The sequence below is a fragment of the Pseudophryne corroboree genome, chromosome 3, assembly GCF_028390025.1.
Source record: "Pseudophryne corroboree isolate aPseCor3 chromosome 3, aPseCor3.hap2, whole genome shotgun sequence".
Classification (NCBI taxonomy): domain Eukaryota; kingdom Metazoa; phylum Chordata; class Amphibia; order Anura; family Myobatrachidae; genus Pseudophryne; species Pseudophryne corroboree.
This window is the reverse complement of record NC_086446.1, coordinates 465,226,327-465,245,081: the sequence shown is the minus strand read 5'-3', so window position 1 is coordinate 465,245,081 and position 18,755 is coordinate 465,226,327. Positions and strand designations below refer to the sequence as shown.

Sequence of the window (18,755 nt, the reverse complement as noted above, 5' to 3'; positions counted from 1 at the left end):
TTATTATGGTGCTCCTACATCTTTCTCTATGGATCTTAAAATGGATGAGCACCCGTGGTCCGATCCGAGTCCTAAGCATTGATTGGTATTCTGCTGTTAAACCATTACAAATGCTAACTCTCTTATTGACATATTTAAATGTATTCACTTTCATGTGACCATCTGCTCTAAAGCTCATCTTAGATCAACATCAAATATATGCTGAATGTTTTTCAACTGCCGGCTACAATGTCCACTACATTGCTTTATCTCCCTTCCTATACTTCCTTTTATATATTTGTTACTGTTTTAATAATTAAAAAAAGAAATAAGAGAAGCAGCATGGCAATTACTGTTTTACTTGATTTAGTGCTTCAAAGTGCATTAATTGATTATTGTGCTGATTTTTTTGTTTTGTTACAGTATTCTGACTGTCCATGGAAACCACAGTCACACGGCAAATGATGTAAGCAGAGGATCTCTGGAAGGTCCCCCTGAGTTTGGAATTCAATCTGACATTTATTTCCTTTTCTCCCTCAACTACCAACTTGTGCCTTGCTGAGAGCCAGAGAGCCTTTGCCTGTATTTCGCAGCCATACTTAATCCTACAGAATCCTCTTCAAACTCCTCACCCTCACATACAAGGCCATCTCTAATTCCACTGCTCCCTACATCTCCAACCTCCTTTCCCTTCATACTCCCTCCCGCCCCCTACGGTCGACTAATGACCGTCGCCTCTCCACCGCCCTGGTAACTGCTTCCCATGCACGAGTTCAGGATTTTGCCCGTGCTGCACCCCTTCAGTGGAACGCACTCCCCCGCTCCATTAGACTCTCCCCAACCTTGCAAAGCTTCAAACGGGCACTAAAAACCCACCTATTCATCAAAGCGTACCCTTCTGATGCATAACCCAGAGCTGAAACCGCGCCTCCACCCCCCCTGCCTCATGCCGTGAACATCTCAGCTTTGCTTGCATACTGCCATCAGGCTACCTCCCACTTACCTGCACCTCTTGTCATTTGTCTGTCGCCCCTCCCCAATAGATTGTTAGCTCTTCAGAGCAGGGCCCTCTTTCCTCTTGTTATCTAAGCCCTCGTCTCAACACATTTCACTCACAGCTCTCCCCTACTCAACGACCATCTTTATCCTGCTAGTAAAGGCTCATCTCCATCTATGACCACCAGCCTCTAGTAGTACGATGATCACTCCCTCAATACTTACATCTTAGCTGTACTATGTCTTGAGAATGTGTGGTGCTCTGTTACCTCTACTCTATTTCTGTTATTTATTTATTTACTGTAATGCAATGTTTTGTCCCCTGTACTGTCCTTTGTACGGCGCTGCGAAACACATGTGGCGCCTTATAAATAAAATGTAATAATAATAATACTTGATTTCCCTTCAGAGTGATTTTGAAAAAACATACCTCCCAATCATCCCAATGTTGGTGAGACAGTCCCTTCCAACCATTTTACAGGTGACACTCAGAAAATAAAATATTGTGCAAAAGTTCATTTATTTCAGTAATTCAACTTAAAAGGCGAAACAAATATTTCTCCGGCTGGATCCACAGGTTATCCACAGGATAACATTGGGATATGCCGGAGCGACAGCGGAAATGGCACCAAACGGTCACGAGCTTCCTGGCCTCCCAGGATGCATCGGGGCTCCTCCATATAAATCCCGCCTACTGACTCAGTCAAATAAATTTTTTGTTTGGTGCGGCAGGAGCCGTACCATGGTCACAGGGCTGCTGTTAATAGCAGCCTGAAGCTTTTATTATTTTATTTTTTATAGTCTTACTATGTGTTTGAGTGATCTTTCTTAACAGCATCTTAAATGCATGCTAGAAAGAGTCGCTCCAACAACTCTCCACCGGGTCGCAACAACGCTTACCTTCGCGGTACAGTGCTGTCTCGGCGGGCGTCTGTGTCAGATGATTCTAGCAGGTCCAGCAGACATTACCAGGCTGTGGCCGGAGCATGGGGGGAAGGTAAGTAATCGGTTTCCTCTTACTAGGGGGTTCCGGACACAGCTACACTGTATTGGAGGAGACTACAAACAGTGGTTGATGCGCCGCCACTCTTAAATGCAACAGCGCTATGCTTTAGGGATCATAGGCGCCAGGACTAGGTTGAGGCCGCGATCCTTAGAGTTTGTCAACAGGGGGAGTTAGACGCTCTCCTGGTCGCCCCTCCCCCAAGTTCATGACCAGTTTCCACGCGTCTCCCGTCCATGAACTAATGACCTCACTTCCGTCTCAGACGCTACAACGAGGGTACTCAGTCGCAGCTTAGACGCTGCGATGGTGCACACTAGACTTTCTGCCTAGACCGTGTTACAGACAGGAGCGTCTGCATACACTTATCGTTCAATGAGCGTCTGTGTCCGTTAATGAACGTCTGTGTCTCTCATCCGTTATCAGAGCGGCAGTGTACACTTTTAGCGTCTGAATCCACTCAGCGTCTTTCGAGCGTATTGATTGATATGGAAGTGTGGCGAGTCTCCCTGAATCCCACTCTACAGAGAAAGGGTTATACAGTACTAAAATTCTTTCTACTTGTTAGTATGAATTGTTAATTTTGGTACATATTGCATATGAGGCCTGTACATTACTGTTGTTTTCTGCATAATATGTCTGAAAAACTGGTTAAAAACAGAAATACAATTGTTCCATTTACTTGTAAGTAATTATGATGGTTTACTGTATTCTCATATGACAATGTCTAATATTTAATATGTGACTGACTGCTAGTATGTGTGCTGACTTTTATATGTTGTCAGTTTTGTTCTGAACCTCAATTCAGGTGCACGGTTGTGGTCAGATTGATCTCACTTCTATATATAGGTGATTTTCAGTCACAAATTGTATAGTTGTAAAAACAGAAATTTACTATGTCTGTGAACGGCAAAAGTGACGATGATAATTTATCAGGCACTCCTACATCCTTAACATGTGTGTCTTGTAAAACAGGGTTAATTGAAATAGCCCAGTTGGTCACTTATGAGGGGTTATGTGCAAACTGTTTTGCTTATAGGCAAAGTAAAAAGCAGGAGTTGGTTCAGCAACCAATAGAGCCACCATGGAGTATGTTCGTGCAGACTTTGTCTTCAATAGCGGACGGATTAACTCCTGCAGTTCCACCCCAGGGAATAGGTTACACTATTTACCCATACATGCAGCTCTCTCCTTATGGTTTGGTTCCAGTAGCTTCTACAAGTAACCAGGCTATTAACCAAGGTGCAGGTAAGACTGCAACATGGATGTATCTATATTAGACTACACAAGATGATACAACAGATGATGATACAGTATATTCAAATACTCCATATGATGCCGTGAACATCTCAGCTTTGCTTGCATACTGCCATCAGGCTACCTCCCGCTTGCCTGCACCTCTTGTCATCTGTCTGTCGCCCCTCCCCAATAGATTGTTAGCTCTTCAGAGCAGGGCCCTCTTTCCTCTTGTTATCTAAGCCCTCGTCTCAACACATTTCACTCACAGCTCTCCCCCACTCAACGACCATTTTTATCCTGCTAGTAAAGGCTCATCTCCATCTATGACCACCAGCCTCTAGTAGTACGATGATCACTACCTCAATACTTACATCTTAGCTGTACTATGTCTTGAGAGTGTGTGGTGCTCTGTTATCTGTACTCTATTTCTTTTATTTATTTACTGTAATGAAATGTTTTGTCTCCTGTACTGTCCTTTGTACGGCGCTGCGAAACACATGTGGCGCCTTATAAATAAAATGTAATAATAATAATAATAATAATAATAATCAGTTGCAGGGTTTCCGCTCAGAGGATGTAGCTGAACTTATTGATGTAATGAAGACAATTCTCTCTTTGGAGGAATCAGCCAAAACAGTGTCAAAATCTAAAGCACCTATTTTAAACGAACAAAAACAATTAAAACTGAATTTCCAGGGTCAGAGGATCTGACGGAAATGATGGAAGAACCCTGGGCTACGCCCTGTAAAAAAATATAAGATTCCAAAAAAACGGGATTCTTATTATCCATTTCCAGCTGTGGATTGTTCAAAAAGAGAAGTTCCTCCTAAAGTAGATGCACATGTACTGCGGCTTGTGCATAAATCTGCTTTGCCATTGTCTTCTACCTCACTAAATTATGTCACAGATAGAAGAATAGATAGCTTCTTGAAAAATATTTTTTCTCTCTCAGGAGAGGTGGCAAGGCCTGCTATGGCTTCAGCCTGGAATGCAAGGGCAATGGTAGAATGGGTGGAGGAACTAGAGAATGGCCTCTCCCCTCCTAATAGGGAGCTGGAGTCTCATCTAGGCCGTATAAGACAAGCTGCGCAATATTTGGAAGAAGCAGCAATTGATGTGGGTACGATTGCTTCTAAAGCATCATGGAAGCGTTGCCTTTCAATGGTAATATATTGTTTGGAAAACAATTGTCAGATATTCTAGAATCGGAAGCGGAATCCAAAAAGGTCAGATTTCCGGCTAGTTATAACCCTAAGACTAGGGGTTCAACATTTCGGCCATTTCGATGGCAAAGCAAAAGAGGCGGCTAAGCAACCCCAGTTCAATAGATCAGCCAGGGGTAGGAAACAATGGGCTAGTAGATGGCCAGCTTCCAAACCAGAACAGAAGCCATCAGTCTGAGGGTACGGGCCTCCGCCTGGAGGATTCCAGGGTTGGGGGCCAACTCCTTCAATTTGCACACATATGGCAGCAGTCAACGACAGATGCTTGGGTGCAGAAGGTGGTATCTCTCAGTTATGGTTTCCCCTTCAGGAGGCAGCCTCCTCAAAGGTTTTTTTGCACCAGCCCATCTCGTATAGAGTCGAAGGCCAATGCCCTGCAAGAAGCAGTTCAGAAATTGCTTCAGTCTGGTGTGATTATCCCAGTACCCCCGTCGCAACGAGGACAGGGTTATTACTCCAATCTATTTTTGATTCAGAAGCCAAATGGGTCATTCCGACCAATTCTCAATCTCAGAATGTTAAACAAATACATTTGGATTCCAAGGTTCCACATGGAGACGTTACGCTCCATAGTGTTGACTATGGAACTGGAAGATTACATGCTATCTCTAGATATACAGGATGCTTACCTACATGTGCCCATAGCACGGTCTCATCAATGTTACCTCAGGTTTGCCATCCTCCAACAACATTTTCAGTTCCAATCCTTGCCCTTCGGGCTAGCAACAGCACCCAGGGTGTTTACCAAAATTATGGTGGTTATGACAGCTTATCTCCGCAAGCAGGGGATAAGAATATTCCATACCTCGATGACCTTTTAATCCTAGCACATTCGCAGGAATTTACTTTTGAGCCATCTTCAACAGACAGTAGTTTGTCTACAAAGACACGGGTGGCTCATAAACTGGGAAAAGTCGTCTCTGAATCCGTCACAACGGATGGTTCATTTGGGGGCCATATTGGATTCAGGTCTACAGAGAAATTTCTTACCAGAGAAAAAGATATCCAAGGTGCAGGTAATGACTCAGGAGTCGTTGCACACTCAGACAATGTCAGTCCATGCAGCAATGCAACTGTTGGGTCTGATGGTGTCAACCTTCGACATGGTGGAATATGCACAATTCCACTCCAGACCTCTACAGCACCTTATTCTGACCAAATGGAACGGAAATCATCAGACAATAAAAAAAACAGATGATAAAGTTTCCTGTAAATGTAAGAAGGTCTCTAGCTTGGTGGCTACAGAGGGACCATTTAAACAAGGGGAGACCCTTTTGGATAAAGGAATGGCAAGTCCTGACAACAGATGCCAGTCTTCAGGGCTGGGGAGCGGTGCTCGAAAGCCTTTGGTTCCAGGGAAAATGGTCCATAAGGGAAAGTCACCTGACAATAAATCTGTTGGAAATAAGGGCCATATATATGGCTCTAGTTCAGGCAAAGGACAATCTGCAAGGAAGACCAGTCCAAATCCGCTCAGACAATGCAACAGCGGTAGCGTACCTCAATCATCAGGGAGGAACTCGCAGCAAAAGATTGATGGAGGAAGTAACTCCCATACTAAGGTGGGCAGAGCTCCATCTTCCAGCATTGTCAGCAGTATTTGTTCCAGGAGTACTGAACTGGGAAGCGGATTTTCTCAGTCGACACACCATTCAGGAAACCGAATGGGCATTACACCCAGAAATGTTTCAGACTATAGTGAACAGGTGGGGTCTGCCAGAGATAGATCTCATGGCGTCTCGTCTGAACAACAAAATTCCAATGTACGGATCAAGAACAAAGGATCCCGGAGCGATCCTTGTAGACACACTGTCAGTAAATTGGAAATTTCATCTGGCATATCTGTTTCCTCCAATCTCTCTGTTACCCAGAGTAGTGAGAAAAATAAAGCAAGCAAAGGGAGCCATAATTCTAATAGCTCCAGCTTGGCCCAGAAGGCCGTGGTACACAAATCTACTAAGGATGTCCATGGAAGCACCAATATTGCTCCCTCAACGTCCAGATCTGCTAAGGCAGGGTCCTTGTTATCACAGCCATCTGGATTGTTTGGCTTTGACGGCGTGGCTGTTGAAACCTCTATCCTAAAGTCAAGAGGATTCTCAAAACAAGTAATTCAAACTATGCTTAGAGCAAGAAAACCTTCTTCAGCTCGTATTTATCATTGAATATGGCACGCCTATATTCATTGGTGTAGTGATTTTTTTTTAATCCAAGATCTTTTAAAGTATCCAGGATTTGGGATTTTCTTCAAGCAGGATTGGATAAGGGGTTAAAAGTAGCTTCCTTGAGAGTTCAAGTATCAGCATTAACTGTATGGTTTCAAAGAAAGATTGCTGACTTACAGGATGTGCGTACTTTCAGGGAGTTTTACACATTCAACCTCCGTTTGTTCCTCCTGCAGCTCCCTGGGATTTGAATCTGGTTCTTAAAATCCTTCAGGGGGCTCTGTTTGAACCACGTAAGAGAGCAGATCTTAAATGGTTGACGGCTAAAGTGCTCTTTCTACTGGCAATGGCGTCAGCTAGAAGAGTGTCAGATTTAGGAGCACTGTCGTGTAAGTCTCCTTTTTTAATATTTTTCCAGATAAGGCATTGGCACGAGAGAGATGAGACATGAGACCGAACAATGCAGAAGAGCTGAAGACTGCTATTGAAGCATCCTGGTCTTCCATAACACCTCAGCAGTGCCACATGCTGATATAATCCATGCCACACCGCAATGAGGCAGTCATTTATGCAAAAAGGGCCCAAATCAAGTAATGAGTACATATGCATGATTTTACCTTTCAGAGGGCGGTCATTTCTGTATTTAAAATCCTTTTTTTATTGATTTTATGTAATATTAAAATTTTCTGAGATTTTGGATTTGGGGTTTTCTTAAACACTGAGCCACAAATATCAAAATTATAACAAATAAAGGCTTGGAATATCTCACTTTGCATGTAATGAGTCTATATAATAGTTTCACCTTTTAAGTTGAATTACTGAAATTAATGAAGTTTCACCTGTAGCTTTGGGAAGTTTGTTCTGATTTGCAGGACATTTGGGAGGCTCTGGAGGAAGTTCCTCCTTTTTACAAAATGTGTCCATCTTTGCTATTAAAATATTGGAAGGCAATGTATATTGAGATAATCCAGGTTTACCACTCTGTTCACCTAAGACATCCATAACAATAGTTTTGGCATGCACTTTGCTAATATATACTAATTACTGATTAAAGGATAGGTGTTACCCAACTAAAACAATATAGCAATCAAGCATTACCAATATGCACCGTCACTAATTCTAAGGTTGAAAAGACTCAAATAGCGCTCTGGTTGGCAACAATGTGGCCAATAAAAAAATACGCCCGACCAATGACAAAACCATGATTCTCCACTTTAGAAGGAGTGATACATCTCTACTGACGTCAGTTATTACAATCAATGGCAGATGTAAAGAATAAGCAATCCACTAAATGACCATCAGGCACAGCAGAATACAGAGAAGTGTTTGCTGGAAGAGGGACTTGTGTGAGCAAGTCATCAGGATCATTTCAACAAAGTTCACAAGCAAGAATTGGTAGTGGAAGAGGGATGTGGTTATGTGACCTCACATTACCGAGGCCGGGATCCTGACCTCACGTTACCGATGCCAAGATCCTGAATGCGCAATAGCCCGCCGGTTGTTCTGCTGACCAACAGGGACTGTTTCCACGCCACCTGCAAGGGGCTTCATTGCGCTCGCCCCCTCCCCACCAGCCATCTAAAGGCCTGGAGTCCGGCTTCCAATGGCAAAATGCCTTGAGTAATCTCACACGTTTACTCAACGGTGGTTGCATAAGCAACTTTGAGCTAGAACATCTTGATTATGCAATGATCAGTGGTAGTGGGATCTGCAAGTGGACTGGATAAAACATGATAAACTAGGGTTTAATGATGACATACTGGGTGCTCACCTATACCATCTAGAATAGAAGGCCATTGTGTCATTAATGAATATATCTGTACTTTTCTTTGTTAGCTATTTTTTTACAGTTTATACTATTATATATCCTTTTCTCAATACAAATATTGAATATCAAAGTGTAATTCCCCACAAAGGTTGGAGAAGTACGAGCACCAACTTCTACTACCACAACCAAATATATGTAATAAGAGATACTTGGTCTTCTTCCTCTACTTCCTTGCTGAAAGAACAAATATCCCATTCAGTGTAAAATTAAAGCTGCCCAGTACTTGTGGGCTACATGCAAAAGCTGCCAGTATTTACACTGCAAGTGGAAAAAAGAATGTATTTGCACCCCTTACATTCCAACATGGATTGTCCATGTGCACAGTTACTTGCTCTTTTTTTGCTTTGCACCCACCTCAGAATAAGCATTAATGGGAGCAAACAATACAGATGCTTGCTTGTGCAATTTTTACAATTATAATAATTAAAATTAACACCCCCCTCTTCCCCACCCATAGGTGCACGCAGAGGAGTGCATCTGAGTACATAGAAACCCCTCCTGGCTGCCAATCCGTCAGCGCCACTGACTTTTTGTCGGAGAACCTGCAGCAGCAGCGCGCAGATCCTCTAAGCAGTTCTTCTTGCATGGGACTTTGTGACAGAGCTGGATGAAGTGCAGGGTAACGGAGATGAGGAAGTAGGCTGAACCGGGTAGTCAGTGACTATCTCCGGCACTCCCAATTACTCTGCAGCAGCCAGGTGTGTGTCACATATGCCAGGGAGGCCCAAGGGGTCGGGGGGAGCTAGTCTATAATAAATGATGCTAGGTGTGGCACATACTGTCCCGATTACCGCAGCAGTTGTTTGAGCAGCATGTGGATGGGTGCGGTGTGTGAATGTATGTGTGTGTGGAGAGGGGGGGTGACAGCGGTGGCTGTGCCTTCTGTTATTGGGATGTGTGTGTGTCTGCTATGTGTGTATGTCTGTGCTACGTGTATGAATGCTGTACGTGTTGCTGTATGTATGTCTATGCATATGTACAGATGTAATGTACAGTATGTGTATATGTGTATATATGTATATATATATATATATATATATATACATACACAGAAAGAAGTACCTTTATCTCGCGCTAAATATACAAAGCAGCACTACATGGAGGAACCCCTGTTAGTGGGAACCAATGACATGCAAATTAGTGATGAGCGGGTTCGGTTCGTGGGAATCCGAACCCCCCCGAACTTCACCCATTTTCACGGTTCCGAGGCAGATTCGAATCTTCCCGCCTTGCTCGGTTAACCCGAGCGCGCCCGAATATCATCATCCCGCTGTCGGATTCTCGCGTCGCCGCCATTTTTCACTCGTGCATTGGAAATGATAGTGAGAGGACGTGGCTGGCGTCCTCTCAGTTTTATTCAGGTGGCTGCAAATATCTGTGCTCACTGCTTTATTGTGGGGACTGGGGACCAGCAGTATTATATAGGAGGAGTACAGTGCAGAGTTTTGCTGACCAGTGACCACCAGTATTATACGTTCAATGCCTGAAAAACGCTCCATATCTGTGCTCAGTGTGCTGCATATATCTGTGCTCACACTGCTTTATTGTGGGGACTGGGGACCAGCAGTATTATATAGGAGGAGTACAGTGCAGAGGTTTGCTGACCAGTGACCACCAGTATTATACGTTCTCTGCCTGAAAAACGCTCCATATCTGTGCTGCATTGTAGTATATAGTAGGAGTACAGTGCATAATTTTGCTGACCACCAGTATATAATATATAGCAGTACGGTACAGAAGGCCACTGCTCTACCTACCTCTGTGGTCGTCAAGTATACTATCCATCCATACCTGTGGTGCATTTCAGTTTTGCACAGTTTGCTGACCACCAGTATATAATATATAGCAGTACGGTACAGAAGGCCACTGCTCTACCTACCTCTGTGTCGTCAAGTATACTATCCATCCATACCTGTGGAGCATTTCAGTTGTGAGCAGTATATATAGTAGTAGGCCATTGCTATTGATACTGGCATATAATTCCACACATTAAAAAATGGAGAACAAAAATGTGGAGGGTAAAATAGGGAAAGATCAAGATCCACTTCCACCTCGTGCTGAAGCTGCTGCCACTAGTCATGGCCGAGACGATGAAATGCCATCAACGTCGTCTGCCAAGGCCGATGCCCAATGTCATAGTAGAGAGCATGTAAAATCAAAAAACAAAAGTTCAGTAAAATGACCCAAAAATCAAAATTAAAAGCGTCTGAGGAGAAGCGTAAACTTGCCAATATGCCATTTACGACACGGAGTGGCAAGGAATGGCTGAGGCCCTGGCCTATGTTCATGGCTAGTGGTTAAGATTCACATGAGGATGGAAGCACTCATCCTCTCGCTAGAAAACTGCAGTGCCACTCCTAGATGGGCTAGGTGTTTGTGTTAGCCACTTGGGTCGCTTAGCTTAGTCACACAGCTACCTCATTGCGCCTCTTTTTTTCTTTGCATCATGTGCTGTTTGGGGACTATTTTTTTGAAGTGCCATCCTGCCTGACACTGCAGTGCCACTCCTAGATGGGCCAGGTGTTTGTGTCGGTCACTTGGGTCGCTTAGCTTAGTCATCCAGCGACCTCGGTGCAAATTTTAGGACTAAAAATAATATTGTAAGGTGTGAGGTGTTCAGAACAGACTGAAAATGAGTGTAAATTATGGTTATTGAGGTTAATAATACTATGGGATCAAAATGACCCCCAAATTCTATGATTTAAGCTGTTTTTGAGTTTTTTTTGTAAAAAAACACCCGAATCCAAAACACACCCGAATCCGACAAAAAAATTTCAGGGAGGTTTTGCCAAAACGCGTCCGAATCCAAAACACGGCCGCGGAACCGAAACCAAAACACAAAACCCCGAAAAATTTCCGGTGCACATCACTAATGCAAATACAATAATAAGTTCCAGAATGTGCTAAAATGGACCAATTAATAATGAATTTGGCAACAAGCTTGAGCTTAAAAGTCCATTAGAAGAACCTTTCGGTTTCTTGGTGATGATGTTTTTCTTCTTTTAATGTGGACTTAAAACAGGGAGGCATACTGAAAAATACCCTCTTATCCAGGTGTGACCTCAAATGGGAGGAACTCCTCACATAGGGGGCCATTCCAAGTTGGTCATAGCTGTGCTAAATTTAGCACAGCTACGATCATCTTCCCTGACATGCGGGGGGACGCCCAGCAAAGGGCTAGTGTCCCGTCCCCCCCCGCACAAGTACAAAAACATCGCACAGCGGCGATGCTTTTGTACTTGAAGAGTAACTTCCGGCCAGTGCAGCTCCTGCAGCTGGCTGGGAGTTACTCGTCGCAGCAGCTGCGCGTCACGTCACACAGCGCTGCGGCCCACCTGTCTGCGCGGTCCAGCCATGCCTGCGTTGGCCGGACCGCGCCCCGAAAATGGTTAACGCCGCCGTGCCGCCTCCTCCCGCCCAGTGACCACCTCTGCCTGTCAATCAGGCAGAGGCGATCGCTAGGTAACAATGGCCTTCGGCCGCCTGGCATGCGCTGGTGCATGCACAGTTCTGACCTGATCGTTGCGCTGCGAACAACTGCAGCGTGCGAACGGGTCGGAATGACCCCATAGTTGGACAATGGACATGTTACTAATCAACCCTATGCATTTCGGCTTCTTCAGGGATGAGTATCAAAAAAAGATTCCTATGAGGTTAATGCCGGAAGTAAATATACCATATAACAGCTCGATGTAATCTGCCCAATAGGGCTTAAAAATATCAAAGAATATTGATAGTGGTATACAAGAACAGCACACGCCACATACTCCTTTGGATTCAATGAAGTCTTCATAGAATTAGTATTCTCACATGCATAAATCAACACCCTGAATCAACGGATGTGAAGTGTTCTCTTGCTCCAGGATTACTGTGTTTGCCACTGCCACCATTGGATTATACATAGTTTATAGTGCAATATATGAGATATACATGCATGACTGGAGTTGCCCAGCTTGTCTCTCCTAAAAGCAAAGTTTACACAAAACATTTACTCATAAAAGTCTTGGAGTCCTTTGTTTACCTGTTTTCTGGTGCAAAGCCAAAATTTTTCTGCACATGTACTCAATCTACAGCCTACTTCCTGTTATATCCTATTTTATGATAAAATGCACAAAGCTCCTCACCCATATAAGAGCACTGCATCATGCAAGCAGCTGATCTTTCTCTTCATCAATAACACTGTATTCCATACGTACTCAAACTCAGCTTTCATGACCCCAAACAGTGCAGGTCTACTTACAGAATCACAAGTTAAATATTGTACTGTAATTAGCGAAGCTCAATGTGTCAGTTAGTAATGAATACACCCGTACACCTGCTGTGTGAACTGCAAAATGGGAACTGTTTGTGGTCCTGGGGATCAAGTGTGAGAACAACTGGTGTTTTGCATTAGTAATTACCAAATATATTGAAATGTGGGCATGATTCGATCATTCCCTTTTGAAGATTACATTGTTTGCAACATTATGGGATCGATTCAAATGTTTTTGTCGTGGCCACCACTAGATGGCGCCCAACGGCAGCAGTTCAATATTCTGTTGTTTGGTCACCCAGCAGCCATGGAGAACACATTTTTTCCTCGCAACCTCCTGAGGTACGTGAACAATTGTATCTAAACTGCGCACTTTGGTTGTCCAAACGCAACTGAATTGTGACATTTGTTTGGGAGCTTAAACAGTCCCGTTTAGACAGGATTTTTGGACACCCAACTCAATTGAATCGGCCCCTATGGGGGGTGTTCAATGCATGTCGGATCCTCTTTGACGGAGAGGATCCGACAGTGCAGTATTCAATTCTTGGGCAATTCCGACAGGTTCTGACCGTTTCTCGACACTGCTGATCCGACTTAAAAAAAAGTATTGTCGAAAACGGGCCAAAATCCTGTTGGAATTGTCCGTGAATTCGACAAAATCCGTGGATCCGCTGCTAATCCGTTGATCCACGTAGTTTTCGACAAGTGCCAGATTTTCCGACAGTCGGAAAAACTGCACTTGCATTGAATAGGTCGCAAATTCTACCTATTCCCGTTGAAAAGGGACGGTATTTCCGACTGTCGGAAATACTGGCACTAATTGAATAGACCCCTATGTGTGTTTAGTAAAACTCTAATGACAGTGCCACCAAAATAAAGACTCTAAAGAGTTTATTTAATAAAAAATAACATAATGAGTTAACTAGCTAAACAAAGGTGAAAATCCTTTTGGAAAGTATATTGCTGTTTGTCCAAAGAGAACAGATGTTCAAGTATTTCCATAGAGCTGCCAATCTTAAAGTCTATCAGCTTAAACTCACTGAAGCAGCTCATCATTTTGTTCAAATGTACTGATAGAAAAAGTATCAATAGAAATTAAGATATTGACATCTCTTTAACTAAGGGGTCAACAATCTTAGGGATGTCCTTTGAGTCTAATGAGTATGATTGTCTTCTTAAAGCTTCTGTCTCCAAGCATGGGTGTCCCGAAGTCACCACTGGTGCCATGCACTCCGGGCAGCTAGGGATATGTCCACCTGTTCTATGCACTGTTTGGAAATCATCTCTCTCGTTAAGTATATGGCTAATGAAGCCACATGAACGTGAAGCTGGGTAGCGGGACAGAGTGTTTTCCATAGAACAAATTTCAATAGAATGTCTTCTGGCATCATCCAGCCATGATGTTGTTTTTTTAAGGGCACTGTGAGCATCCACGCTGTAAAACTTCTTCATATCTCTTAAAACTACGTTGTTACTGTTTTCCAATTTCACCTTCTGGCTTAATGAATAAGCAGCAGAATAGAGTCTTAGTGTCTCACATGTATTTAAGCTGAAATGTTTTTTACATGAAGATTTGTTCAACAAATGTGTTCTTTCTGGGGCCATGTTTGTCTCCCTGAAAGTGTTCGTGTTTGCCCAGGAAGCACTTGGACATTGAAGCGTATCCTGATGATGTTGTGTGTAGACACTTTGATTTTCCAGCTCACACAAAGTCCTATCGGGTTCCATAGACTTTAGAACCATTGGCACCTCTGCAGCAAGCTGGCACACTGGTAAATTCACAACAAGATGGTCTGGTGTTTCTCCCTGGGCAATTTCCTTACTATCCATGAACATTTCAAACGAATCATTACAAACCGCTTTCTGTAATAACAAAAATAAAGGGATAAATAAATAATACATGCTGAACATCAAGGTAAATCAGAACTATAAGAATTTATAACAATGTATCTACTTTAGAAAGTGTTTGTTAATTCCAATCAGTGTCGGACTGGCGCATGAGGGGCCCATGTTTAAGAGTGTGGCCAGTCTCTACAGGGGGTGTGACTAGCCGACACATTGGTTGCCTAATCAGAAGATAGTGCGTGGCCTGGACCCCTTGCTAAATATATATATATATATGAGAAAAAACTTGTGTAGATCCTATTTGCGCTTATATTTAGGTGTCAGCCCTTGGTTACACAGAAAAACCTTCACCGTGGTTTTTTAAAGGAACCATACATACACAATAGGTGAAACCAAGTGGCGCCCCCTTATCACACCAAAGATGAAAACAAATAGCTTACACAATAGATGTGTGCAGGATGAATTCCTGCTCCAAGACACTTAATGAGACAATCTGTGTTAGCAGGGAGGATTCCTGCCCCCAATTCACTTAATGAACTAGAAGAAAAAATACAAAACACAACACATAGTGCATCCCATTTGAACAAAGGGTGTGTGGATTTACTTATTGGTACCACTCACAAATTGTAGTAGATAAAATTGCATGTAGTACAACGAAGTTTTCAGTTAACTTTGTTCCATGGATGCTGTTCCCATAGAAGCTTGAAAAAGAAATTGATAATAGTGCAATACCGTCTGTGTATTTGGTTCAAATATATTTTAATACACAACGCACTTACAAACAAAGATATAAAAACAGCATTTAAAGGAAGATATCCAGAGAGCCACAATGAGCAGTGTGGAGATATAATCACCAAAAGTCCCGGTAACTGACGGTGTCCCAAAGACTGCTGAGTAGTTCCTTAGTATCCTCCGTCAAAGCTGTAAAAACGTCCCCCAGGCTTGAGCGCTTTCGGACAAATTGTCCTTCTTCAGAAGCATGAGGGGTAATCCGGATTCCAAACTTTAAATAACACACTAAATGTCACTGATAATGTGCAGCTGTTCAGATCTCTGATCGCCGTCCGGTGGTCACATACGCGTCACCAGAAGTGACGTTTGCGTTTCATTCCGCAGTCCCGGAAATGACGTTCCCGGAAGTGATATTTGCGTGTCACAGAGGATTAGTATGCGTTCCAAGCACCCGTTCAGCATATTAAACATCATTGTATTCACAAGTTGGATCTCGGAAAACGGGAAAGTGCAAATTACAATTCTTAAAATTTTAAACAAATACAATACACAAAAAATGAACAATACTATTTATTCATTTTTTGTGTATTGTATTTGTTTAAAATTTTAAGAATTGTAATTTGCACTTTCCCGTTTTCCGAGATCCAACTTGTGAATACAATGATGTTTAATATGCTGAACGGGTGCTTGGAACGCATACTAATCCTCTGTGACACGCAAATATCACTTCCGGGAACGTCATTTCCGGGACTGCGGAATGAAACGCAAACGTCACTTCTGGTGACGCGTATGTGACCACCGGACGGCGATCAGAGATCTGAACAGCTGCACATTATCAGTGACATTTAGTGTGTTATTTAAAGTTTGGAATCCGGATTACCCCTCATGCTTCTGAAGAAGGACAATTTGTCCGAAAGCGCTCAAGCCTGGGGGACGTTTTTACAGCTTTGACGGAGGATACTAAGGAACTACTCAGCAGTCTTTGGGACACCGTCAGTTACCGGGACTTTTGGTGATTATATCTCCACACTGCTCATTGTGGCTCTCTGGATATCTTCCTTTAAATGCTGTTTTTATATCTTTGTTTGTAAGTGCGTTGTGTATTAAAATATATTTGAACCAAATACACAGACGGTATTGCACTATTATCAATTTCTTTTTCAAGCTTCTATGGGAACAGCATCCATGGAACAAAGTTAACTGAAAACTTCGTTGTACTACATGCAATTTTATCTACTACAATTTGTGAGTGGTACCAATAAGTAAATCCACACACCCTTTGTTCAAATGGGATGCACTATGTGTTGTGTTTTGTATTTTTTCTTCTAGTTCATTAAGTGAATTGGGGGCAGGAATCCTCCCTGCTAACACAGATTGTCTCATTAAGTGTCTTGGAGCAGGAATTCATCCTGCACACATCTATTGTGTAAGCTATTTGTTTTCATCTTTGGTGTGATAAGGGGGCGCCACTTGGTTTCACCTATTGTGTATATATATATATATATATATATATATATATAGAAGATCGACAAGGGTCCGGCACGGCCACTTAAATAGATAATTACACTGGGTGCCTTCACAAGGAGATAGACAGCAGACACAGCAGGTGCGGCACTCCAATGATTTGAGAATGTATGAAGCGGGAGTTACAACGTTTCAATGCCCTTTATTATGCGGCATTGATAAAGGGCATTGAAACGTTGTAACTCCCGCTTCATACATTCTCAAATCATTGGAGTGCCGCACCTGCTGTGTCTGCTATATATATATATATATATATATATATATATATAAAATGTACCAGATTAATACCAGAAATGCACTGTAGAAATACACCATAGTCATGTGCAGTATAAGGCGACTTGTATAATGTACAGTATCATAGGCAAACGCAGGGGGGGGTTTCCGGTTGCCCGGAAACCCCCCTCCTCAAGGCAAATTACTTAAATTAAGACAACAATAGCAATGGTATCTATAGTGTTAGATATTAATAATGTATTCCATATAGTATCCATTGTATAAAAAGACCCCAATGTTTACATTAGTGTCCAGGGTCTGTACTAGGTTCTTCTACTGCCCCCCCCCCCCCCCCCCCAAAAAAAAAAAAAAACTCCCTCACTTGCTGCAATGTTCCACAGAGTGGGAGATTATGTGTAGCATTTGGAAACCCCCCTCTAGAAATCCTGCGTTTGCCACGGAATATAATTAAAGTGCACAGTCTGGAACCCGATACCTAGAGGAGGAGGGGTGTGGATCGTTGGGTCGACAGTAACTAGGTTGACAGTCATTAGGTCGACCACTATTGGTCAACACATTAAATAGGTCGACACGGTCATTAGGTCGACATGGAAAGAGGTCAACATGAGTTTTTTTAAAAATTGGTGTTGTTTCCTTCGTAAAGTGACCGGGAACCCCAATTAGTGCACCATGTCCCCCGCATTGCTCGCTTCACAGGTTACTATTCCCAATCGTAGTCCACGTGAATTGTAAAGTATGAAAAAGTTTTTTTTTTATATTTTTTTTTAAAAACTCATGTCGACCTAGTTACCATGTCGATTAATAGTGGTTGACCTAATAAGTGTCGACCTAAAGACAGGATACCAGGAGGAGGTGGGCCTCCAGGCTGTCTGGCTCACTGGGGGTTTCCCCTGTACCCCTGTGGGCCAGTCCAACCATGATTCACATCCATGGACCATGTTAGGGCATGACAAAAAGGGCAATTACCCAGACCCCCAAAATTATTGTGAGTGTTACACCAATGTGCATAAGGTCAAAAGTGAACAAAGAGGGGATGCAATCAGATAATTGTATACAGTACATGAGTTCTCAATGCCACTTTTGAAACTGAGAAATACCTACCTGTTATAACGAACACCGGGCACCTGTCATTCATACTAATGTCTACCCCTTAGTTATAGTGCTTACATGGACCAAACCCATGTAAGCATGGGAAAAATATACAAGCGCCACACAGGGCCATGGTGGGAATCCAACCCAATACCTCAGTGCTATGAGGCAGTAATGCTAACCATTACACCATCTGTGCTGCCTGTTTTTAATGCAAGATTTAGTTTTCGGAATGGATTTGTTATACCAATTTTCCAGGCTGGGGAGTTACATATGAAGAAATAATGATAGTGTAACAGTGACAGCTGCTGCAATTCAGCGCACAAGATGTGTGGATCTCCTGGATTTTAACTGTGTTCAGTAATAAGTTTTGATTTGCGTACTATGATTTTGGTCCCGTAGTCCTATTTTAAGCAATTCATTAAGTAATCATTTAATTGTTTCAATAAAAAAGAGGCTAAACCGTATACTGTATATACTGTATAAGAATCTGTTTATAATGTTAATGTAAAATGTGTTCAGTTTGATTTTATAGTTCAGTTTTGTTTGTATTTTTTATATATTTTGATACAAATTCCTTTTTTTCTGCATGACTGTAGCAAAGTCAATCACTGAAATGATAAACCAATTTAGCAAATTTTCTTCA

General features: G+C 42.6%; 1 protein-coding gene across 4 annotated transcripts in view; it reads right to left on the bottom strand.

Annotated features, from left to right (window-relative positions):
* Positions 1-13,605: 13,605 nt before the first annotated feature.
* Positions 13,606-18,755, bottom strand: part of CACNA1G (calcium voltage-gated channel subunit alpha1 G) — a 281,486-nt gene continuing 276,336 nt past the window's right edge. For all 4 annotated transcript variants that reach the window (XM_063960705.1, XM_063960707.1, XM_063960706.1 and 1 more), the window contains one exon: positions 13,606-14,548. In XM_063960705.1, coding sequence (XP_063816775.1) covers positions 13,781-14,548 — 768 coding nt within the window. In that variant the 3' untranslated portion in view covers positions 13,606-13,780. The remainder of the gene's footprint in view (positions 14,549-18,755) is intronic.